Source organism: Leptonychotes weddellii, chromosome 6, assembly GCF_054177405.1.
Source record: "Leptonychotes weddellii isolate Sample4059 chromosome 6, ASM5417740v2, whole genome shotgun sequence".
Classification (NCBI taxonomy): Eukaryota; Metazoa; Chordata; class Mammalia; order Carnivora; family Phocidae; genus Leptonychotes; species Leptonychotes weddellii.
This window is the reverse complement of record NC_138374.1, coordinates 33,390,657-33,415,763: the sequence shown is the minus strand read 5'-3', so window position 1 is coordinate 33,415,763 and position 25,107 is coordinate 33,390,657. Positions and strand designations below refer to the sequence as shown.

Genomic DNA, 25,107 nt, shown 5'->3' with positions numbered 1-25,107 from the left:
GTAATGGGAAAAGTTGCAAATAGAAGAAAATTTACTTATCTAAGGAGAAAACCTGAGGAAATGTACATGTCACTGATTTTATGCTAACATGTGTAGACTGCCTGGCAGATGGGTGTATGTATTTACAGCTATCTTTTATTTTAGTAAAATATTTTTAGATACTGTGTTTTTATCATGTTTTGCATGCATATGATTCTTTTTACTTCTGTGCTTATGGTAGTTAAAACATCACTTCTATTTTCGTAATTGTAGTATCTTTTTGTGCCAAAAATCTCCCCACATTCTCTATTCCTTCTATAAAAGGACATCTGCCAGTAAGACTTTGAGCTGAACATTACAAAAGACATATGTGCTCAAGTTATTGTATTTACTATGGAATTACTAAAAAAGTAGGTACATGTTAGTATATAGGTCATGTCCCTATTTATGTGGAAGAATAAATCCACTTTTATGTTCTCTCTAAGTTATTTGTTATTTCTTTTAGAAAACTGTTGTAGTATGATACTGGGAGTAGGGCTTTCTAAGAGAAGGTTTAGAAACATTAGCTTTAGGAAGCTGACTAGCTGTTTCACCCTGAGAAAAAATGGGTAAGTTAAGTCTTAACTTTTGTTATTAGTAAAGCAAAATAAGTACTACCTGCTTCCTGAGGTTGTCAGGGATAAAAACAATGAGGTAATACACCAACATAATAAACACCTCATCGAGCCTCAGTAAAATGAGTGTTTTCAGAAGTAGATGCCTTAGAGGATAATATAACCTTAGATATATAGTTTATGGGATGTACAGAGCTTGTGTGAGCTAATAGATCGAGACTAATATGCATATGCCTTCTGTTATCCATTGCTACTGGGAGGACAACTTTGCTATGATTTTTTATAATACTGTTCCTTTCTCCCTTTCACTTTGGTCAGTGCCATAGAGTAATTGAGAATGTAGGATTGGTAGGTCACTAGGAAGTAGACGTGGCCAGGAACAAGTGAAACACGCAGTGGGACTAATCCTAAAGGTAACCCATTCAACAACCCATAGTTGTTAGCTATAAATAATTTTGATGCAGGTAGATTTAAGTAAGTTTAGGTAACATGACAAAAGACTTTTTTTCTCCTTAAAGTCACAACCACTTTGACTATTTCTCAATTATTTGTGTTATTAGAGACTATAGGGATTACATAAGGTATCCTATGAAAATCATAAGCTATAACCACCCTCCTCTCCTTTGCCTCATACTAAAAAGTCTCTAGAGTAAAATATGTGACTCCTGTAACCACCAGGGTAAGATCAGGGGTTGATAGTTTCGTGGGATGCTTGTGTTCTCTTCCTAAAAGGGAATGCAAAACCATTTCCCCATGAAAGTGAATTTGCTTGTTTGAGGTCATTGTATCTGTACTTTGGGAAGGCTGGTAGCCATGTAAACAGTACGAGAAATCAGGCTTCAAAAAGCAGTAAAAGAGACAAACCAGAGACATGATACAGTCTGCTTACTTGTGATTCTTCAATCAAAACTGTAATGATTATAACAAAACAGAAGCAGTAGAAGTATAGGTTGAACATAGTACACAATTAAAATGTTAACTGCATTCTTGTTGTTTATGTTTAGTTTTTATAAGTTAACAGTAGATATTTAAGAGTTTTCCCATCTCTATCACTGGACTAATACTTTAATTTTTTCCTGATAAGGCTGTCCTAAATATGTTCTATAAATCTTTTGATACAAAACATTTAAAGTTTTCTGAAAGAATAGTATGATTATCTGAAAAAAAATTAGGTACAAAACAAATTAGTTTGATTGACCTTATTGTGTAATTATCCTAGTTCTTGAAATACAGTAAAATTAAAAGAAGAACATTACTTGATCACAAAAGTTTTTTTTTTTTTAAGATTTTATTTATTTGACAGAGAGACACAGCGAGAGAGGGAACACAAGCAGGGGGAGTGGGAGAGGGAGAAGCAGGGGGAGTGGGAGAGGGAGAAGCAGGCTTCCCGCTGAGTAGGGAGCCCGATGTGGGGCTCGATCCCAGGACCCTGGGATCATGACCTGGGCCGAAGGCAGACGCTTAACGACTGAGCCACCCAGGCGCCCCGATCACAAAAGTTTTATTGAGCTTTCTGTATTCAGTTCAGGGTTTAGGGACTATATCCATATGGTATGCATGACTCAAATCTCTTGACTCAGGATAAATAGGATCTATTTGTGAGTTCTGAATTTCTGATTGTTGTCGTTTTAAACTTGCTTAGATCCCATCTCTCCTGATGAATGGTTCAGACAATTTTATAACTTGTTTTTTTAAAGAGTAAGATTCTTTTTTAAAAAACCATTTCTAAGTTATGAAAAAAATCCATCCTCATTTAGTTTTCCTAATTAGTCATTTCCACTGATGAAGTCATAAGTATAAAAATAGCATCATAAGTAGAGAATTACATTAAATGGAAAGTAGAACAGAAGTCTGAACCAGTGGAGAAGACGGGGTCGTTCCACTTTGGGATGGCTTGCCACAACTTTGTAAGATGGTAGGAGACAATCTAATGGAAGAATGATATATTGGTTGAAGATTATTAAAAAAAAATCCTTAAGAGTGGGTGGGCAAGTTTGTTGTAAAAAAAAAAGGGTAAATCTTTGAGATTCCAGAGTAGCTGGAATCCTTAGAATAAATTACCAATCTTAAGGCAGTAAATTGGGAAAATGTAACTACAAACGTAAGAAAAGCTTCAAAAATACACTCATCAGCTTTGAAGAAAGTGAGGCTCTACAATAAGGGTAATGCCATGTTTTCCCCACCCTCTTTGAAGCAGAGGAGACAATGTAAGTTATAGATAATAAAACCTTGTTCATTGAGCTTTTAAAATTAGTCTGTATTAAAGAAAAGAGATTTTGGGATTGCACAATTAAAGCTGTCCAGGAGCATCTAGACAGTTGGGTGAAGGAAACGAATATGGATTGTATTTGAAAAATGAAAACTAATAAAGCTTGTTTTTGCATAAATACTATGGAAACTGAGATAGGTGATACTATTTTTGTTTTCCATTTGAGGAAGTGGTCATAGGGTTAAGGAGTTTGACAGTTATGTAGCTAGTGATGGGCGAGGCTGCATGAGAGTTCCCAGAATTTCAACCATTTTCCCCTAATTTTAGCTATGAAATTATAAGGTACTCAGTTTTCAAGTCATTCATTTAGTAGATCTGTAATATAATTGTGCTTTAAAATTATCTTTAGGATTTGGAATGTCTACCTTGGGGTGTCTCATGTGATTCGGAACTTCCCTCTGTCCCATATTATAATGGTAATAAAGATTTGTAGTAGATAATTGAAAGACTATTGAAAGTTATAAAAAGAAAATAGAAACAACTGATAATCCTACTCGGGTAGTTATCATCAATTTTGGTGTACTTCCTTTGCTAACTCTTTCTGCATTAATTGAAGGAACTATGGTTTTTACACAAATGGGCAAATATAGGTGTATGTTTTGCAACCTGTTTTTTCTTTTTCACTCAGTGGCTTATTTTTGTTTTCATTAAAAGTTTGCTTCCATGTTTTTTTTATGTTTAAATAGGTGCTTATATGGTAACTTTTTAGTTTTATTAAGGTTTACCAGATTAATAACAATTTTCTTATTTTTAAAGGACCTATACATGCTAGTCCAACTAAAACTGAAGATGAAAAGAAAAGTGAAGAAATGCAAAAGAGCATTTCAGAAGATGAGGGAGGCATTAGAATTTTACAAGAAAATAGTGAAGAGCTGAAAACATGTTTACTTACTACCGAAAATGAACTTAAAAATGAAAAGGAAGAAAAAGCAGAATTAAATAAAAAGATTGTTAGTTTGCAGCAGGAACTTTCTTTTTCTGAAAAAAAGAGTTTTACTTTAAGTATAGAGGTCCAACAAATTCAGTCAAATTATGATAATGCAATTTCTGAATTACATGTGCAGAGAAGTATCAATCAAGAACAGGAGGAAAAGATTGTGAAATTGTCAAAGGAAATAGAAACTGCTAGGAACAACATCGCAAATAATGTTTCACAAATAAAATTAATGCAAGCAAAAATAGATGAACTACGAACGCTTGAATCAGTTTCTCAGATCTCAAACATAGATTTACTCAGTCTCAGGGATCTGTCAAGTGCTCAAGAGGATAATTTGCCGAATACCCAGTTACACCTTTTAGAGAATGGTAATTTGGTAAGTAAGCAGGTAAAAGAATATCATACTCAAGAACTCAGTAGGGAAGGTTCTTTCCACTCTAGTATTGAAGCCATTTGGGAAGAATGTAAGGAAATTGTAAAGGCCTCTTCCAAAAAAAGTCATCAGATCCAGGAACTAGAACAACAAATTGAAAAGTTACAGGCAGAATTAAAAGGTTGTATGGATGAAAACAATAGACTAAAAACAGAGGAAAAGGAGAATAAAAATCAAGGTGACCTACTAAAAGAAAAAGAAAATCTTATACAGCAGCTGAAACAAGAATTGCAAGAAAAAAACATTTCTCTTGATGTTCAAGTACAACATGTAGTTGAAGGGAAGAGAGCACTTTCAGAACTTACACAAGATGTTACTTGCTATAAGATGAAAATAAAGGAACTTGAAGCAATCTTAGAAACTCAAAAAGATGAATGCAGTCATTCAGCCAAATTAGAACAAGAACTTTTGGAAAAGGAATCTATCATCTTAAAGCTAGAAAGGAATCTGAAGGAATTTCAAGCAAATCTTCAGGATTCTATCAAAAACACCAAAGACTTAAGTGTAAGGGAAGTCAAATTGAAAGAAGAAATCTCACAATTAACAAGAAATTTGCAAGATGCAAAGCATTCACTTCAGTTAAAGGAAGAAGAAAAGGAAAGCAACTGGCAAAAAGCAGAAAAGTAAGATAAATGTTATTAAAATATTTTAAAATGTGCAAAGGGTTTATTTTATTGGTTTTCCTCTATGTAGCTTTTAAATAATTTAGGTGGGTATAACTTAATCTAGTATAGCATGTTTGAAGAGTAAAGAACTTGAACTTAGTTCAGGTAAACCTTTGGAACCAAAAGTTATATGCAAAAATCTGTTTATAAAATCACATGAAATTCTCTCTGAAGGACTCATTGATTGGACATTCCAAGTTTGTGAAAATTTAGAATTTTGTAGGTTGTTACTAGCTCACATGTACGATCCTGTGGTTTGTGGTGTGTCACTATAGAAAAATGATTTGTGTTCTTAGGTTGAAAGAGGAGCTATCTGCAAGCTATGCTCTTACACAAAATCTGAAAGCAGATCTTCAGAGGAAGGAAGAAGATTATGCTGAGCTGAAAGAGAAACTCGCTGATGCCAAAAAACAGATTGAGCAAGTACAGAAAGAGGTAGGTTATTTGAAAGTTGCATGGCCAATTTAAATAACAAAGATTATTTTCATTATAGAGCACATTTTTTAGACACTAATTTTAGAATTAAACAGAACATTTATCAACTCCATAATTTTCTTTAAATAATGAGAACACTTATTTCACAAAAGAAATAAAGCTTAAAGTGACGAATGTCCAACATTAAGAAAAATATGTGGGGAGGTCGGTGGGGGGGATGGGGAAAACAGGTGATGGGGATTAAGAGCACACTTATGAGCACTGAGTAATGTATAGAATTGTTGAATCATTGAAACTAATAGAACACTTAACTATGCTGGAATTAAAATTAAAAAAACTTAATAAATTTCAAAAAAAAAAAGAAAAAAATCTGCCTCATGTACTCATGTAGTAGTAGAATCTTTTTTTTTTTTTCTGTTAAAGACTTCCAAGTTCAGTTCCCCCCAAAAAGTAAAAAGCAAACTTTTGTTTGCAGATAATATTCATGAGCATATGCAGTATAGTTGTTACAAGTTTTTTATCATAGTTTAGTTTTAAAATAGGAAATACAATCACTGATTCTAAATACAAAATATACAAAAGTATATACAATGGGAAAACAACTCCCTCCCAACCCCCCCAGTCATCAACTTTCTCTTCAAGGCATCAAACAACACCACTTTCTTTCTCTTTACTTCTTTCTATCCTTTTTTTCTCTTCCTGTAAAAAAATGAAAACATCCTATAAACACTGTTGTGGATCTTAATTTTTTCACTTAATAGTGCATCTTGGCTGTCATATCAGGGTAATGTAGTTATTTTATGACTACAAAATGTGCTTACCATTAGTTAATTGGTGCTGGATTGTTGGACAATACAGATTATTTCATCTTCTTCTGATTGAGCTTATGCAGCAAAGTCATTTGAACACTTACAAGTCATTCTATAAGTAGAATTTATGGGTCACTGGTTTGTACATTGTAATTTTGATATTTATTATGCTCTTAATGCCAATTTATAAGCCAGAAGTAATATATGAGAATAGGAGTATTTTTTCTACCCTTATCCACAAAGTAGTATTTTATCATACCTTTTGATATTTGACAGATAAAGAGTATATATCTTGGGGCGCCTGGGTGGCTCAGTCAGTTAAGCATCTGCCTTCGGTTTGGGTGGTGATCCCGGGTCCCTGGGATCGAGCCCTTTGTCAGGCTTCCTGCCCTGTGGGGGGCTTGCTTCTCCCTCTCCATCTGCCTCAGCTCCCCTTGCTTGTGCTCTCTCTCTCTCTGTCAAATAAATAAAATCTTAAAAAAAAAGAGTATATATCTCACTATAATTCTAATTTGCATTTTTCTAATTATGAGTGAGAATCTTTTTGTGTAAAAACCATTTGTATTTTTTTTTTCTGTGAGCTGTGTATTCATATCTTTGGCTTTTTTAATTTGGGTTATTGATTTTTGTTCTGTTTTTAAATTAGTTTTGCTTTATAGGAGCTTATTACATATCCAGGAAATTAGGCTTTTTAAGAGTGTGAATTGTAGACCCCTTCCCCTCATTGCTCTTTTCCTTGATAAGGTTCTTTTTTGTTTAGAGCAAATTTTGATTTTCATGAATTTAAGTTTATTAGTTTTTCTACTATGACTTCTTGATTTTGTCTTGTACTTAGACTTTTTCTAAAAGCTGAAACAGTTTTGGGATACCTGAGTGGCTCAGTCAGTTAAGCATCTGCCTTCGGCTCAGGTTATGATCCCAGGGTCCTGGGATCGAGCCATCATTGGGCTCCCTGCTCAGCGGGGAGCCTGCTTCTCCCTCTGCCTGCCACCCCCCCCGCTTGTGCACACGCTCACTCTCTCTCTGACAAATAAATAAATAAAATCTTAAAAAAACAAAAAAACTGAAAGTTTTATTTTTTATTTTATTTTTATTAAAAAATGAGTTTTAAAGAATTATTTTTTATTATTACTTTAAGTTAATTAAAAAGAATTCTTAAATGTGTAAGGTCTGAAGAAATTGATATAGCAAATGCTTGTGGGTCCCATCCGTATAGCTTTCCTACCTCCATAGAAGTTATTACATTGAATGTTTTGTGTGTATCTTTCTCTTACCTTCTAAAAATATAATTTAAAATCATATCTTTTTTTTACTTCTAAACAGCATATTGTATTTTTCTGAGGCTTTTTATTTTTCACATATTCCTGAAATTCATTTATGTATAGTTGTAATAATCACTTTCAATGCTGTATCGTACAACCTTGTGTGACATTTTGCTATTTATTTATCCATTTGCCTGTTGGCCAGTTAGATTTTTTTTTTTTCTTTTTTTGCTCTTAGAAACAGCATTCCTCTCCTATACATGCCTGTGGGTATACTTGTGCAAGAGTTTATATTCCAGGGGGTGGAATTGTTAAATCAGAGGATGTGAAGGGGTATCTCATTGTCGCTTGAAATTGCATTCCTCTGATACTAATGAAGTACAGCATCTATTCACGTTCTTATTGGCTATTTGTCTATTCTGGTTTCCACTCTATGAAATCATTTGTTCATATTTTCTTTCTTTTTTTTTTTTTAAGATTTTATTTATTCATTAGAGAGAGAGAGAGAGAGCACAAGCAGGGGGAGAGGCAGCGAGGGAGAAGCAGACTGCTTGCTGATCTGGGAGCCCAACTTGGGGCTTGATCCCAGGACCTGGAGATCATGACCTGAGCCGAAGGCAGACGCTTAACCATCTGAGCCACCCAGGCACCCCCATATTTTCTTTTAATTGTGCTAGCCTTTATTTTTATTTTAAAGATTTTATTTATTTCACAGAGAGAGAGCACAAGCAGAGGGGGGGAGGAGGAGCAGAGGGAGAGGGAGAAGCAGACTCCCCACTGAGGAGGGAACCAGATGCGGGGCTCCATTCCAGGACCCTGGGATCATGACCTGAGCCAGAGGCAGACGCTTAACTGACTGAGCCACCCAGGTGCCCCTAGGATTTCTTTATTCTTGATTCTGATTCTTTGTCAGTTAAATATGTTACAAATATCTTTTGGTTTGTCTGTTGTCTTTTGATGATTGAAATTCTTTATTTTATTTTATTTTTTTAAGATTTTATTTATTTGAAACAGAGAGAGAGTGCATGCACGAGCAAAAGCAGCAGAAGGGGCAGAGGGAGAGGGAGAAGTAGAGTCCCCACTGAGCAGGGAGCCCAATGCGGGGCTTGATCCCAGGACCCTGGGATCATGACCTGAGCCGAAGGCAGACGCTTAACCGACTGAGCCACCCAGGCATCCCAGCATTAATGTAAATTAGAAAAAGTTAATGAGTATGAACTTTCTGATTAAATAATATTTCATGACTGTTAGGCCTGTATAGTAAAGAAAAGGAAGGGGAAAGAAGCTCTTGCTGTGGACCTAGTACCCCTCTGCATTTTTTTTTGTGGGTAGAGGTTCTTCTTTTTCCCGGCCAGCACTGTGATGCCTGGAAGCTTTGGCTTGAGTTCTGTTGCTTCATTTATAGTGATTTGTAGAGATGTGTAAATTGTATTTCTCATTGCTTTATTGATGCAATTTATAAAGTTCTCAGATTCATCGTCAGTATATTTAGCAGGATTTTGATTTAAGTACAGGATTAAGAACTAAGCTTTTATGATAATATGGGAAAATGCTTGTCTTATAATGTTAAATAATAGAAGGTGGACCCAATGTTACATACCATCAACCCTTGAACAAGACGGTTTGAACTGTGCAGATCCACTTTTTCTTTTCTCTAACTCACTTTAAGAATGCACTATATAATACATATAGCATACAAAATATGTGTTAATTGACTGATTATGTTATTGGTAAGGCATCTGGTCAACAGTGGGCTATTAGTTAGGGTTTTGGGGAGTCAAAAGTAATTTGTGAATTTTTGATTGCACAGGGGATCTGCACCCCTAACCTCCACTTTCAAGGGTCAAGTGTTTATAGTAAGATTAAAACTTCGTGAACAGTTTGCATTAAAATATAGACTGCAAGGAAATATATAAAAATATTGTTATATGTTTTGATTAATTTGGGTAATGGCATAGGTAGCTTTTTGAAAGCCCTGCTTGTTGATTTATTGATTTCTTATAATGAGTATGTATTCACTATAATAAGGGAAATATAACAAAGGTTTCAATCAGTGGAGGAAAAATACAAACAATACCATCATAGGTAAAATACAAAAACCTATGTTGTTTCTTATAATTATATACAGAAAGTTTCCAGGTCATGTGATAAATATTTCAGTACTAGATTAGATTAGAAATGTAAGACAGTAAAGATGACCTAAACTATAATTAGTTCTAGAAAAATTCTTAGTCAAATCAGTTAGTGCAAAGCAATGTGGCATAATTTGGGAAAGCACTTGTTTGTCACTCAAAAGATTTGGATTCTTTACTTTCTAGGCATGTAACTTCCTGGTTTAAGATACTATTTCTGAGCACCATGATTATCAGTAAGCGTTTCAAGCATGGTATAATTGACTTTGATTCACATGGAACCAATTACTTAAATAATAGCTCTTTTTTCCAATTAAATAATAGCTCCTTTTTCTAATTAAAAACTTTTTATTGTATCTATTATTTGAAAATATTTTTTAACAAATGAATGAAAATAATGTGTAATGTCAATGCTAATACTAATAACAATAATAATAGCAGCTTATTCTGAGTCAGTTATGCTGAGTTTACATATAACATCTCATCTAATTCTCAGACAAATATTAGGGGTAGGCACTGTTTTTAACTATGTATTGAAAGGTATAACTTGTCCAAGTTCACTTAGCTAGTAAAGGTAGAGCCAGGATAGAAACTGAGGTGGTCCTTCTGTGCATGTTGGTGCAACACATGGTCTTTACTTATTATTGCCTGACAGTTTATAGCTGTAAAATTGATAAGATTGGTGTTTATTACTACAAGTCCCACATTAAAAAAAAAAAAATAAACATAAACACAAATATTCCTTATGTATGATTGTAAAGGAAATATGTATTGTAGTAAATTTGGAACATTCAGAAAGTCTAAAAAGGAATGTAAAAATTCCCTGAAACCAAACCACTCAGAGCTACTATTACTATGTATATTTCCATGCTTTTTATAAAGAACTTTTTTCAATTAATTTCCTTCATTTTATGAAATCTCTAGGATTGATGTGATAGAAATTGGCATAAAGATGTTCGTAGATTATCTTTTTTTTTTTGACGAAGATTTACATACTAGTTCATAGTGCTTTTGATTTCTCTAACAAGTTTGTAGAACTAGGTTACCAGTAACATCAAAAAATCAATTGACTTTCACATACATGGATAACTTTTGATCTTGTAACTGTTCCATTTTCATCCTGTGTGGGCCATTATTAACTTTTAAAGTATTTCTTGTATTACTGGATCACGTTACTCAATAACCCTTGGAAATCTGAGCCAGTATTTTCCTCTTAGAGTATCTTTATTGATTTCTGTGTGATAATGGTTTTGCTCTTGCAAGGTGCTGTGTTCTTTTTGGAGAGCACTTACAGAGTTTGAGATTCTTAAAATATTGTGAGAAGAAAGTGATCTTTTCATATGCATTCTCCTTTAGTGTTTTAAGAAATTTCTTGACAATTTGAAGCCTTATCATATAGTATGTTAGATCTATAATTTTCTAATTTTTTTTTTTTTAAGATTTTATTTATTTATCTGAGAGAGACAGGGAGAGAGTGAAAGAGAGAGCACGAGCAGGGGGGAAAGGCAGAAGCAAGCTCCCTGCTGAGCAGGGAGCCGGACGTGGGGCTCAATCCTAGGACTCTGGGATCATGACCTGAGCCAAGGCAGATGTTTAACTGACTGATCCACCCAGGCACCCCTCTAATGGGTTTTGACGGATATGAATCTTTGAACCTCTGACCATGAATTTTAAAGATTTTTTTTTTTTTAATTTATTTGAGAGAGAGAGAATGAGAGACAGAGAGCATGAGAGAGAGGAGGGTCAGAGGGAGAAGCAGACTCCCTGCTGAGCAGGAAGCCCGATGTGGGACTCGATCCCGGGACTCCAGGATCATGACCTGAGCCGAAGGCAGTCGCTTAACCAACTGAGCCACCCAGGCGCCCTCTGGCCATGAATTTTAAACAACCAAAAAATATTAGTATTTAAAAAATACTTAATTTGTTTTATAAACATTACTTTTTAGGTATCTGTAATGCGTGATGAGGAGAAATTACTGAGGATTAAAATTAATGAACTGGAGAAAAAGAAAAACCAGTGTTCTCAGGAAATAGATATGAAACAGCGAACCATTCAACAACTCAAGGTAACAGTCTTCCTTTTAAAAATAGTTTAAGTAGATTCTGTTGGTATATTTTAGTGTCTAGTTAAACGTATCAGTTCTTTTTTTTCTTTTTGTAAATTTTTTTTTAGATTTTATTTATTTATTTGAGAGAGAGAGCGCACACAAGAAGGGAAAGTGGCAGGCAGAGGGAGAGGGAGAAGCAGGCTCCCTGTTGAGCAGGGAGCCCTATGTGAGGCTTGATCCCAGGATTCTGGGATCATGACCTGAGCCGAAGGCAGACGCTTAACCAACTGAGCCACCCAGGCGTCCCAGTTCTTTTTTTCTTTTTAAAGATTTTATTTATTAATTTGAGAGAGAGAGTGTGTGAGTGGGAGGAGGGTACAGAGGGACGGAGAGAGAGAGAATCTCAAGCAGACTCCCCACTGAGCACGGAGCCCGATGCTGGGCTTGATCTCATGATCCTGAGATCATGACCTGAGCCAAAATCGAGAGTCAGACACTTAACTGACTGAGCCACCCAGACACCTCAGTGTTATCAGTTCTTTATAACAAATTCTCTTTTGACTATTTCTGGAATCTAAAAATTAATTACTTAAAATTAAATAAGGCCATAGTGATTTGCTTCTAATGAATAGAGTATGGAAAGGAAAAATTAGTATCTTTACAGTAGAGAAACCTGGCAGAAACCACCTTAGCCAGGTGTTCAAGAATAGCATCACCAGTAGTAAGTCATATTGATACCATGTGCTTCCTGATTTGATGTGACCAGAAAGGCTCATCTCTTATGTGGTATTTCTCCCCCAAATCCATAACTTCAGTCTAATCATGAGACAACATCAGACAAATCCGAACTGAGGATGTTTGTACACAATACCTGACCAATAAAAATTGTCAAGGTCATTAAAGAAAGGGACTACCAAGGACTTCTCACAGATTGGAGGAGACTAAGGGGACAGGATTACTAAATGCAGTCTTGTATCCTGTATGGGATCCTAGAAGCAAAAAAGGATATCACTGGAAAAACTGGTGAAATCCAAATACAGTCTATAGTATTGTTAATATTATTATAGCAGTGCTAATTTCCTTTTTTTCATACAAAGATGATTATTTCCATATTTTAAATAATAGAGCATGGACACTCAACTGCTCATTTTTCGGTCCAGTGTTTCTCGATTTTTAAATCAATGTACTGTGGTAATATAAGAGTTAACATTAGGGGAAGCTATGTGGAGCTTATACAGGATATGTCTGCTATCTTTGCAACTCTTCTGTGAATCTAAAATAATTTCAAAATAAAAGTAAAAAGAAGGGGCACCTGGGTGTCTCAGTCATTAAGCATCTGCCTTCAGCTCAGGTCATGATCCCAGAATCCTGGGATCGAGCCCCACATTGGGCTCCCTGCTCGGCAGGAAGCCTGCTTTTCCCTCTCCCACTCCCCCTGCTTGTGTTCCCTCTCTAGTTGTCAAATAAATAAATAAAATCTTAAAAAAGAGAAAAAAGTAAAAAGAAAATGAAGCTCATGTCTTATAAAAAATTATTTTTCGAAAGGACACTTAAAAAGCAAAATCCCTTTATAAGTGGTTATATTTTGCTTGACATCAATTAAATGGATTTGGCAACAATTAAAAAATGAATTTGTTGTATTCTTTGCATGTTGGCTTTTGAATGAAGCAAACTAATGAATATTCAGGTGTAAACACATGATTTTAATTTTTAACTGAATCTAATAAAGCAGTCTATACTTTCATAATAGATTTCCGAGATTTCCAGGTTCTGTAATGATTTTCATTCTAAGACTTGAAAGTAAGGAGATAGTGTTGATGTTAAATGAGCTAGGGAGTGAAGGTTGGATTACCTGATAGGTTAAAACTAGAATTGGAAGATTTCCAGTACCCATAATTTACTCTTGCCTCTTGTGGCTCCTATTATTTTTTTTTGAACTCCCCAGCTACTTTCTACATAGAGGGGATGGGGGACCCTATTTTTTCTGCCCTCTAAGTGTATTGATACGGAGCTTTTTTTATGGCTTTCCTTGTTCCTCCTATGTTAAATGCATAGTGAGCCTCCATTTCATCATTTCTGCTTTTTCTGGTGTGTAAGAGAACATGGTAGCTTAAAATATTGAGTAAATAACATGACTGGGCAGTAACTTTGAGGGAGATTAAAGGTATCAAGTTTTGTTTTTCACCTTGCCCTTTTCTCCAAGGCTAAAGAAACTTGGAAGCAGGAGACTAGTAGTCAACCTTGTAGGAGAGAGATTTCAGACCCAACATTGAACCCTGTTTTCAAGTCCCACTAGTAAATATTGCTGTGCATTTTAGTTAAATTTGCATTTAATTCATGTTCTTTCATCTTGCAGGAGCAGTTAAGTAATCAGAACGTGGAAGAAACTATACAACAGTATGAGAAAGTGTGCAAAGGTCAGGAACAAACCTCTACTTCCAGTACTAAAATAACTGCAGAATAATAGGTAGTTGAAATAACAATTGAGTTAGCATTTTCCTTTGAAAACTGTAAAGTAAGGTCAACATAAGATGTAACTATCAAAAGGGAAAAGCATTGATTCTAATGAGTGACTCGTCAACATAAAGTTTATTCTTTTTGGGGCGCCTGGGTGGCTCAGTTGGTTGGGCGACTGCCTTCGGCTCGGGTCATGATCCTGGAGTCGCAGGATCGGGTCCCATGTCGGGCTCCCTGCTCACCAGGGAGTCTGCCTCTCTCTCTGACCCTCCCCCCTCTCATGCTCTCTGTCTCATTCTCTCTCTCAAATGGATGGATAAAATCTTTAAAGAAAAAAAAAAAAGAAAGAAGGAAAAAAGTTTATTCTTTTTTTTTTTTTTAAGATTTTATTTATTTGAGAGAGAGAGTGAGAGAGAGCATGAGACAGGGGGAGGGTCAGCGGGACAAGTGGACTCCTCGCTGAGTAGGAAGTTCCATGAGGGGCTCTTCCAGGACCCTGGGGTCATGACCTGAGCTGAAGGCAGATGCTTAACCAACTGAGCCACCCAGGTGCCCCAACATAAAGTTTATTCTTAGAAAAATAAAACATTAAGAAATACTCAAGTTAAAGAAATATTGATTTCTAAGTAATGGCCAAGATTTTGTGAAAAATAGTCAGTTACATTGGCCACAATGAATGGAATAGATTTCTAGACAAAATCATGTAAGAATATATGTCAAGTAAAACATATTTGAAGTTTTTAAAAACCATTAAATACTTTAACTTCAGATCTTATGTGCTGAATTATGCTTTTTTTACTCATTTTATTGATTTTTAAATTTGAAATATAAAATTACCTTTGTAAATGATACATATATCTTTCTGTTCATAATATGCACATTCCTCTCCTCCCCCTCACTCACCCCTTAATATCTTGGTTGTGTGAGTAGTAGAGCTGGGATTTGAATCTAGGTCTGTTTTACTCTTAAGTTTCAGATTCTCTTCACTAATTTTTGCTATTTGTACTTGGCCAACTAAAAAGAAAGGGGTAGGACAACCAGATTATTACTTGTTTAGATGACTTGGACATTTGTGGGATTTACTTGGATCAATAACTTGACTGTGTGTGTGTGTGTATCTCTGCACACTGTCCTATTTTCTCTTGCCTTTCTTTTGGCTTTTGTCCCTTAACATTTCCTATTTCCATAATCTTTTTAGGGGTTTTCTTTTCTTTGGCTCCTTTGTCATTGTTGGCAAATGTGAACAGATCCTAGCTATTTTGAAAAAGCATGCCCTTGGACCAGGATATAGTTTCTATCATATTTTAATTTTTCCTCTCTTTGCCAAATACCAAGAACTGTGGCATAGGTCCATTTTGACCACTTTAATCTGACTTCCCTCTTCTCCATGCTCTTGAAACTTCCTCCCAAGTCACTTAACTTACATATTTTCAAATCTATTAGCTTTTTGCAATCCCTCCTTTCCTTTACTTTTTACATTATTTTGACATAATTGTTCACCCTCTTCCTTTTCCTCATTTTCATTTTTTATGTAGTATTTACTGTGTGTGAGTATATTTTTTCTAAATAAAATGGTAATGTGTAGCTTCCCCTCCTTTGAAACTTTTCTCAGCTGTTGTGATCTCTTCTGCACCAGTTACTGCCTCTCTCTCAGAATGAACCTCAGCTACTTTGGCAACTTTCCTGATTAAGGCGTCATCTTCTTTTTTCTCTTTGTTTTCTCACTGGAGAGTCCATTTGTTCCTATGATTTCAGCTGTGCATGAGGCATTCCCCAACAAACAAAAAAGTGCATTTTTAGTTCGGCTTCTATATTTCTATTTAAACACTGAATGTCTTTTACTTAGATATCTTAGTATAAATTTTTTAAAAAATTGAGATACAGTACATAATTATTACTTTTAGAAGTGTAGAATTTGGTGCGTCTTAGTGTATTCACAAGGTTGTACAATCACTACCACTATCTAATTCCGGAACATTTTCATCACCCCAGAAAGAAATCTTGTACCCATTAGCTGTCACTCCTCAGTCCCTATCAGCCACTAATCTGCTTCTGTCTCTGGATTTGCCTGTTGCAGACATTTCATCTAAGTGGGTGCATACAATATATGGCCTTTTGTGTCTGACTTCTTTCACTTAGCATTATGTTTTCAAGTTTCATCCGTACTGTAGCATGTATCAGTACTTTTTATGGCTGAATAATATTCCATTGTAATGACTATACCACATTTTATTTTGTATCAGTCTATAGACATTTGGATTGTTTCTACTTTTTGGCTTTTATGACTATTTGTGTACAAATTTTTGGGTGAACATATGTTTTCAGTTCTCTTGAGGATCCAGGAGTGGAACTATTGGGTCCTATGATAGTTCTGTGTTGAACTTTTCCCACAGTGGCTATACCATTTTCCATTCTTACCAGTAGTAGATGAAGGCTCTAGTGTTTCCACATGTTGCCAACACTTGTTTAACACGTGTTAAAAAGTCATAGTATCTATATTAGTTTCCTAGGGCTGCTGTAACAAAGTACCACAAACTTGGTGCTTAAGACAAGGGAAGTTTATTTCTCATACAGACCTGAAAGCTAGAAATCAGAAATAAAGGTATTGATAGGGCAGGCTGTGCTTGTTTTGAAGGTTCTGGGGAAGAATCTTCCTTGTCTCTTCTAATTTTTAGTGGTTGATGGCAATCCTTTGTATTCCTTGGCTTATGGCAGCATAACTCCAGTTTGTCTCTGTTTTAACATGGCCATTTTTCTTTTAGGTGTGTGTGTATTGGTGTCTTCTCCCTATGGGTCTCTGTCCAGATTTCCCTCTTCTTATAAGGAGACCAGTCATATTGGATTTAGGGCCCACTCTAATCTAGGTGACCTTATTCTTAACTTGATTATATCTGCAAGTATCCTATTTCTAAATAAGGTCATATTCATAGTGGATGGACATGTATTTTGGGAGACACTGTTTAACCTAACATACTGGTGGGCATAAACTGGTGTGTTGTTGTGGTTTTGATTTGCATTTCCCTAATGACTAATGATATTGAGCATCTTGTCTTGTGCTATAGGCCATTTATATATCTTTGGAGATATTGAAGTCCTTTGCCCATGTTTCAGTTGGGTTATTTCTCTTTTTATTATGGAGTTGTAAGAGTTCTTTATGTATTCTGGATACACGGCTTATCAGATAGATTTGCCAAAGCTTTCTCCTATTCTGAGGGTTGTTTTCCACTTCCTTGATTGTGTCCTTTGGTGCATAAAAGTTTTTAATTTTGACGAAGTCCAATTTATCTGTTTTGATCGATTGTATTTTAGGTATCATGCCTAAAAAACTATGGCTTAATCCAAAGTCATCTAGGTTTTTTTCTAAGAGTTTTATAATTTTAGCTCTTATATTTAGATCTTTGATTCATTTGGAGTTAATCCACTTGAGTATAATTTTGTATATTGTGTGAGGTAGGTGTCTAACTTAATTTTTTATATATGGAGAATCAGTTGTCACAGTACCATTTTTTGAAGAGACTGTACTTTCTCTTACTGCATTCATTGTCTTTGCACCTTTGTTGAAAATCAGTTAACCATTAACTATATTCACTATATATTGTTACTATAGCTTTATAGTAAGTTCTGAAATTGGGAAGTGTGGATTTTCCCACTTTTGCTCTTCTTTGGCAACATTATTTTGGCTATTTTAGGTTCATTGCATTTCCACATGAATTTTAGGACCAGCTCGTCATTTTCTGGGAAAAAGCCAGTTGGAATTTTAATGGAGATTGTGTTAAATCTGAGGATATGTTTGGGGAAATTGCCGACAAACAATATTAACCATGGAATAACTTTACATTTAGCTAAGCCTTTTATTCCTTTCAGTGTTTTTCTTTTTACTTTTTAGTGTATAAATTTTGCACATCTTTTGTTAATTTATTTCTAAATATTTAATTCTTTGTAATGCTGTTAAAAATGGAATTGTTTACTTAATACCATTTTTTGAATTGTTAATTGCTAGTATATAGAAATACAATAGATTTAATTATATTTATCTTGTATCTTTGTAAACTTAGCTGAACTAGTTTATGAACTCTAATAAGGTTTTCTTTCTTTTTCCTTACATAAAGTATCAAGTCATCTACAAATATAGTTTTACTTTTCTGTTTTATTCGTTGCATATTTCTGATTATTTTCTGAAATGAAATGTAAATTATTGGAGGCAGTAAGTGATAAATAATTTTCTCTTTCTCTCTCTTTTTTTTTTAACTACACCTACCTTTCAGATAGTAGGTGGATAGTCATTAGTGAAATTATCATTGGTGTCGTGGAACTTTCCTAATTTTTTTTTTTTTTGAACTTTCCTAATTGACAACTAGATACTTAAACCCTTTTCTAGCCTTCTAGTTTAGAGCAAAATATAGGGTGGAAAAGGGAAGGGATTTTCTTTGAATAAACTTTTATTAATTGTATAATCTGAATATATTTGTAATCATGCTTTTTGAAAGAAAGAGTTTAGATAATAATGACTCCTTTAATCCTAGGAGGAATTCTCTTTTATTAGCATTCCTGGCAGCTTATATAAAAAGAAATACTGAAAATTACTCATATAATTTTTTCTTATTGTTTTAATGAATTTGTCTTTGTTGTTTTTTTAAGTTTGCTATTTATGTGCACCTTGAGGGAGCCATTTTTTGGGATTTTTGTTATTTTTAATGTTTAGTGACCTGAGGTTGAACTACATTTATAGGGTTATTACCTCTGACATCAGTAATAGTTTTGGTGAAGTGTCTAAAATGTGCCCTGCTACAAACATGGCCATCACCAGAGGCAACAAAGTAATCTTTCCTTTTTACCTCTTTCTAGCAGACAGCATTAAAATGGAACTGTTTATGTCATTATTATCAGTTTTTAAGGGCCAGAGACAATTTTGGTAAGGCTAGTAGCACAGTCATTCCTGAAGAGCTGGTTTTAAAAATAATAGAAGTAGATTTTTGGCTTTGGAAATTTTTGTAGAAAACATAATTACTTGAGATTTAAAAAAAAAAAAGTCAAATTGGGATTGAGCCCTTTTTGCATTTAGGAGGTAAATGTTTTACTTTTGGTTTGAGAATATTAACACTGAAAATAAATGTTTTGCCAAGTAACGTTTTTTCTAAATCCCAAGATTTGCATTTATTAGTATTAATAGTTTAATATTATAAAAAATCGTTAATTTTATCCGAAGAGATTGGTTTTTTCCATCCATCCATCCATTCTTGCAATCATTCAGGTATCTATCTGTACGTCAGATACGTACTTGGTGCTTCATATCTGCCAGTGCTGTTCTAGGCATCGACGTGCTGCAGTGAACAAGACAAAGCTGCTGTCTGCATAGGACTCAGATTCTATTCTGGTCAATAAAAGTGTATTTTAATTTTAGAAGAACTCAGAAAAATTGGGCATCTAGATGTAGATGTTAGTAGTTTCTCAAATGTTCTCCCCAAATTTTTAGATCTAAATGTTAAAGAGAAAATAATTGAAGACATGCGAATGACCCTGGAAGAACAGGAACAAACTCAGGTGGAACAGGATCGAGTGCTTGAGGCTAAGTTAGAGGAAGCTGAAAGACTGGCCACAGGTAAAACATGACTGCTTAAATATCTCCAGACCTACTTGCCATTTTCTGTATTTCCCTAGATTTCTTTCCTTTTTAAAAGTTGTTTAGTATTTATAATAATTCATAGTGAAAAAGTATTGGTGTGTTTTTGGAATGTCCTATTAACTTGACATTTTCCAATGTGATGAAAATTGTTTTATCTAAGTAAAATTGTATGTAGTAAAGAAGGAATAAGAATACTTTCATAATAACTGGATGATAACTTGCAATGTTTCCCAGACGTTAAAAATAAATTTTCAGCTGAGTTACAGCTCTGTCCAGCTTCTTAGTATCATCTTGTATGTTTATCTTGGTAAATACTCTGATTCCATCCTTCAGAATACCATCACAGTTTTTTTTATTTTTGAGAACCATGTGAGGTTTCCTATATAATTAAGATTGAGATGTTTATACTGTATACTCTGAACACTATTCAGTGGGTTCCTGAGAGGTCCTTGTACTTACTGTTCTCTAAGAATTTCATAAGAACTCTTAAAAGTGCAGCCCTTGGAATTATCTCAATTCTATCTGTGTTTATGTTTTTCTTCTGGGCTCTACTGATTCTTGTCTGTATCTCATGCCGTATGTATCTCTATATGGTATAACTTTTGCATGTGCTTTAAAAAATAATTTTATGTTTTCAAATTAGAATTGGAAAAATGGAAGGAAAAATGCAATGATCTGGAAGCCAAAAGTAATCAAAGGTCAAATAAAGAACTTGAGGATAACACCGATGTACTTAGGGAAAAGCTCAGTAAGCTTCAGGATGAGTTACAGGTACGATTTGATGTATATATGTATCTAGCCATGGTATTTCTCATGAGAGGAGAATTCAGCAAATATTTTATAATTAATTTAGATATGGGTGAAATACTACTTGGGAAATGCTAACATATAGGTATAATTTTTCAGTATACATTGAAATGACATGGGGCGGAAATTCCCAACATACAAACCACCACTAGTGCCAATGAAAATACAGTGGTTGGGTCTTCTTTTTTATATTCTATATATTTAATTCTTAAATCACTACTTCTTAAGTGTTTCTACCTATTTTTCTACTCCTTAAACTTCTTAGTCCTCAATTACTGCTGTGAAAAAGAAGACTTAGGGAGATTATTTTGTATATAATCATTTTAATTTTAAGTTATGAAGTTGGAAAAGAATACAGTTGTCTATCTGGACACTGGAATATATTTGAAACTGTATTATATAAAGAATATTCTGTTTTGCATTTATATTTTTTCCATGTTCAATTCTAAATACTACATAGAATACAGTGTATGGATGAACTTTTTTTTAATGGGGTTTACCAAATACCACTTAAAATTTTATACATTTTATTAGAAGGAACTAGTTTTGAGATTGAAGAAAGCATAATAGTGATTTTAAAAAGTTGGCTGCATCTAAATTATTTTCTTAAATTCATGCTATATGTAATCAGATACTGAACAAATAAAAAGTACTTTCTTTTGTTAACTATTAATTATATATTCTAGAATTTACCCTTTCTATTGGGAAAATCCCAAAGCAGCTAGAACAAAGGAAATACTCCATTATTTATGAAAAAGTATTAACTATATTGGGAATGTTCATATTAAGGAGTACTGGTTTATTTTATGTTCTGCTCAAACGATGTAATCACATAGATTATAAACTTTGTAATTCTGGAATGGAAATTACCGATCAGCTATATTCTCAGTCTAGCCATTCCCAGTGTTCCTCAGATTCATGAATGTCCTGTTGCACAAGTTATTTTTTACTTGGCATCCCATATACCCAGGAATATTTTATTTTTGAAACCATACAGTTAGAAATGACCATCACAAACCAAGGCTTTTTCTTTTCTGGCATTTAGAAAGACTTGGGTCTTTGTAACTCTTTCAGAAATAGAAGTTGTTTATTTGTTCTTAAGGTCACTGATGAAGGAGAGTCCTTAAATGGACTTCATAGCGAAATAAGGTTTATAAAAGAAAGTCCATTTAGAAAAGGAAACCAGCAGTGTTCATTTTATAATCTGAAATAAACTTTGATCTTATCATTGTTTAAGGAAAAACACTTATTTTTAATTTTCAAAAAGGTGAAAAAGTGATGGGTTATATGAATATGTTCTAAAAATAAATTTGTCGACTATTAAGTATTATTTAAGCATGTGATAGTTACTTGTATTATTTTTATATACATAGGAATCTGAACATAAATATAAAGCTGATAGAAAGAAATGGCTAGAAGAAAAAATGATGCTTATCACTCAGGCAAAAGAAGCTGAGAATCTCCGAAACAAAGAGATGAAAAAATATGCTGAAGACAGAGAGCGTTGTTTAAAACAACAAAATGAAGTGGTTGGTAACAATTATACTTTATCTTTGATGTATTTCACCAGCTTTCATTTGTTAAGTTTATCCCTGGGATTCTTACCAGCCTTTACATGGTTACCTGATTTTCTTGCTCTTTTAAAAGGCAGCCTATTTGTCTATTTATAAGATGACTTTTCTTTCCCAATTTTGAAGTTCACTTATCTTACTTTAACTTTTTTCAATCCATTTAGCAAGTTGGGAAAATGCCTAATTACATCTCAGTTTCTAGATACAGAACTTAAACATCTCTTCCTTTTGATTGCTACGGGGTGATCTCTACCATATTATAAAATTTTGCATTGTGAATTATAGATTCTATTAACATGCTGTGTATATGTTATCTCATAAGCTGATTTTATCAGGACTTTTAAAAAGTCAATTATGGGTGCCTGGGTGGCTCGGTTGAGCGTCTGACTCTTGGTTTTGGCTCACGTCATGATCTTGGGGTCGTGAGATCAAGCCCTGCTTTTGGGCTCTGCACTCAGCATGGAGTCTGCTTGAGATTCTCTCTCCCTTTCCCTCTGCCCCTCCCCCTGCTTGTGCTCCCTCTCTAAAATAAATAAATAAAATCTTAAAAAAAAAAAGTCAACTAAATAGTTTCTTGAAGATGATAGGTAGAAATAACCTTCAGTTTTATCTTGACTAGCTGTAGCTCTTTTTTTTTTTTTTAACATTTTATTTATTTATTTGACAGAGACAGAGAGAGAGATCACAAGTAGGCAGGCAGGCAGAGGCAGAGGGAGAAAGCAGGCTCCCTGCTGAGCAGGGAGCCAGATGCGGGGCTTGATTCCAGGACCCTGGGATCATGACCTGTGCCAAAGGCAGATGCTTAACCGACTGAGCCACCCAGGTGCCCCTGACTAGCTGTAGCTCTTACAGCAGTTCTATCTTAGCTTGTTTTTCCCCTCCTGTTTTAATTGACTGCTTAGTCTGACACCTCATGTTGCCAACAGAAAAAAAAGTTAAAAGGTATTGTTGGTTTTAGGAAACTTGCAAAACACATTGATACTATCTTTAAATGAAAAACTGATTTTCTCCTTAAAATAGTAGTAACTTGGCAGTATCACATGGTCATTGCTGGTATTTTTGTTTGTTGTTTGTTTATGACAGAATTTTACAGATAATAGCTAAGCTTCCTTGTAAAACCAGGATGTTAATTTTCAGTAAGTTAAGGGTGATTTTCCCACTGATTTTTAAAAACAATTTTACCTTCTTATTTTGAAATCATTTTATTTACAGAAAAGTTGCAAAACTAATTCAGAGTTCCTGTATACTTACCATTAACTTCTCCTGATGTTAGCATCTTACGTAACAATAGTACAATGATTGGAAGCTTAACTGACTGAGGCACCCAGGTGCCCCAAAACCTACTTTAAGTTTTTAATCCTAAAGAGAGCTAGCTTCCTTCTTTCTCCCATCTATTTCTTTGCAGTCATACCTAGGATGTATATGTCTGCCATATTAAGGTATAAATTGTTAATTTGTAAAATTGTCACATTTAACACAGTAAATCACAGTAAATAAAAAACAAACAATAGTTCAGTGAACTGTTGTAAAGTCAATATCCACTTAAGTACCACCCAGTTCAAGAAATACAACATTACCAGCCCCCCCGGGGGGCTCCTCTTCTATTTCTTTCCCAGTGGTAATAACTATTCTGTCTTTTAATGTTGTACTTTAGTTTTGGGCAGCTTTGAATTTTATGTAAGTGGAATTATGTGGGATGCATTTGTTTTACCTGGTTTCTTTCAGCATTATGTTTGTGAGAATTATTCATGTCACATGTAGCTGGAATTAGCCCATTTTCATTGCTGAGTATTGCAGTGTATGAATATACCACGGCCTATTCATTTTAATGTTGAAGATATGTGAACTATCTTCTGCTTTGAGCTATTATGTGTAACTCTCCTATAAACATTTTTATACATTTCTCTCAGTCACATGTGCATGCATTTTTCTTGCATTGTTAGCCAAGAATAGAAATGTTGGATGATAGGGTATGCATGTGTGGAACTCTGATAGAATGTCAGATTGGTTTTCAGAGTAGTTGTACCCATTTATACTCTACTTAGTACTGGAGTTGCTGTATATTCCCAAATACATGGTGTTGTTGGTCATTTTTTATGGTTTTTATGTGCTTTTCCCTGAGTACTAATGAGGTTGAAGATTATAGGGCCCCTTACCTTTTTCCTATTGGATTGTCTGGCTTTTTCTAGTTGATATGTAGGAGCTTCTTACACTTTCTGGATAGGAGCCCTCTGTCATGTGTTGCAAGTACCTTTTTTCAATCTCTAGTTTACTTTTTATTCTCTTAATGCCTTTTTATGAATATGAGTTCTTAAATTTACTTTAGTTCATTTTCCCAATCATCTCTCCTTTATTAACCCCAAATACATGAAGATGTTTTCTTATACTATTTCCTGTTTGGGTTTTACCTTTCATATTTTGATTCTAGTATTGAGTTTTGTGTTGGAGTGAGTTAGGCATCAAGACTAATTTTTTTTTAATGTGGATTACTGATTCTCCTGGTAGTATTTATTGAAAAAAAAACTTTCCCACTGCTGTGCCACTTTTGTCCAAGGATTAATTTTCATATGTGGTATGAGATTAGGATTGGGGTTCATTTTTTTTTTTCCCCATTTGGCTGTTGTTCCAACATTCTTTTTTTTTTTTTAAATTTTTTAATTGTTATGTTAATCACCATACATTACATCATTAGTTTTTGATGTGGTGTTCCAAGATTCATTGTTTTTGCATAACACCCAGTGCTCCATGCAGAACATGCCCTCTTTAATACCCATCACCAGGCTAACCCATCCTCCCACACCCCTCCCCTCTAGAACCCTCAGTTTGTTTTTCAGAGTCCATCATCTCTCATGGTTCGTGTCCCCCTCCGATATCCCCACCTTCATTCTTCCCCTCCTGCTATCTTCTTCTTTTTTTTTTTTCTTAACATATATTGCATTATTTGTTTCAGAGGTACAGATCTGAGATTCAACAGTCTTGCACAATTCACAGCGCTCACCACAGCACATACCCTCCCCACTGTCTATCACCCAGCCACCCCATCCCTCCCACTGCCCACCACTCCAGC

The 25,107-nt window shown here is 34.6% G+C and overlaps 1 protein-coding gene across 5 annotated transcripts in view; it reads left to right on the top strand.

Moving 5' to 3' along the window:
* KIF20B (kinesin family member 20B) overlaps positions 1-25,107 on the top strand; it is a 75,829-nt gene that overhangs the window by 35,547 nt on the left and 15,175 nt on the right. For all 5 annotated transcript variants that reach the window (XM_081823865.1, XM_081823863.1, XM_081823862.1 and 2 more), the window contains 7 exons: positions 3,619-4,855; positions 5,194-5,332; positions 11,481-11,600; positions 13,939-13,999; positions 19,513-19,638; positions 20,306-20,433; positions 21,843-21,998. In XM_081823865.1, the coding sequence (XP_081679991.1) occupies positions 3,619-4,855; positions 5,194-5,332; positions 11,481-11,600; positions 13,939-13,999; positions 19,513-19,638; positions 20,306-20,433; positions 21,843-21,998 (1,967 nt within the window). The remainder of the gene's footprint in view (positions 1-3,618; positions 4,856-5,193; positions 5,333-11,480; positions 11,601-13,938; positions 14,000-19,512; positions 19,639-20,305; positions 20,434-21,842; positions 21,999-25,107) is intronic.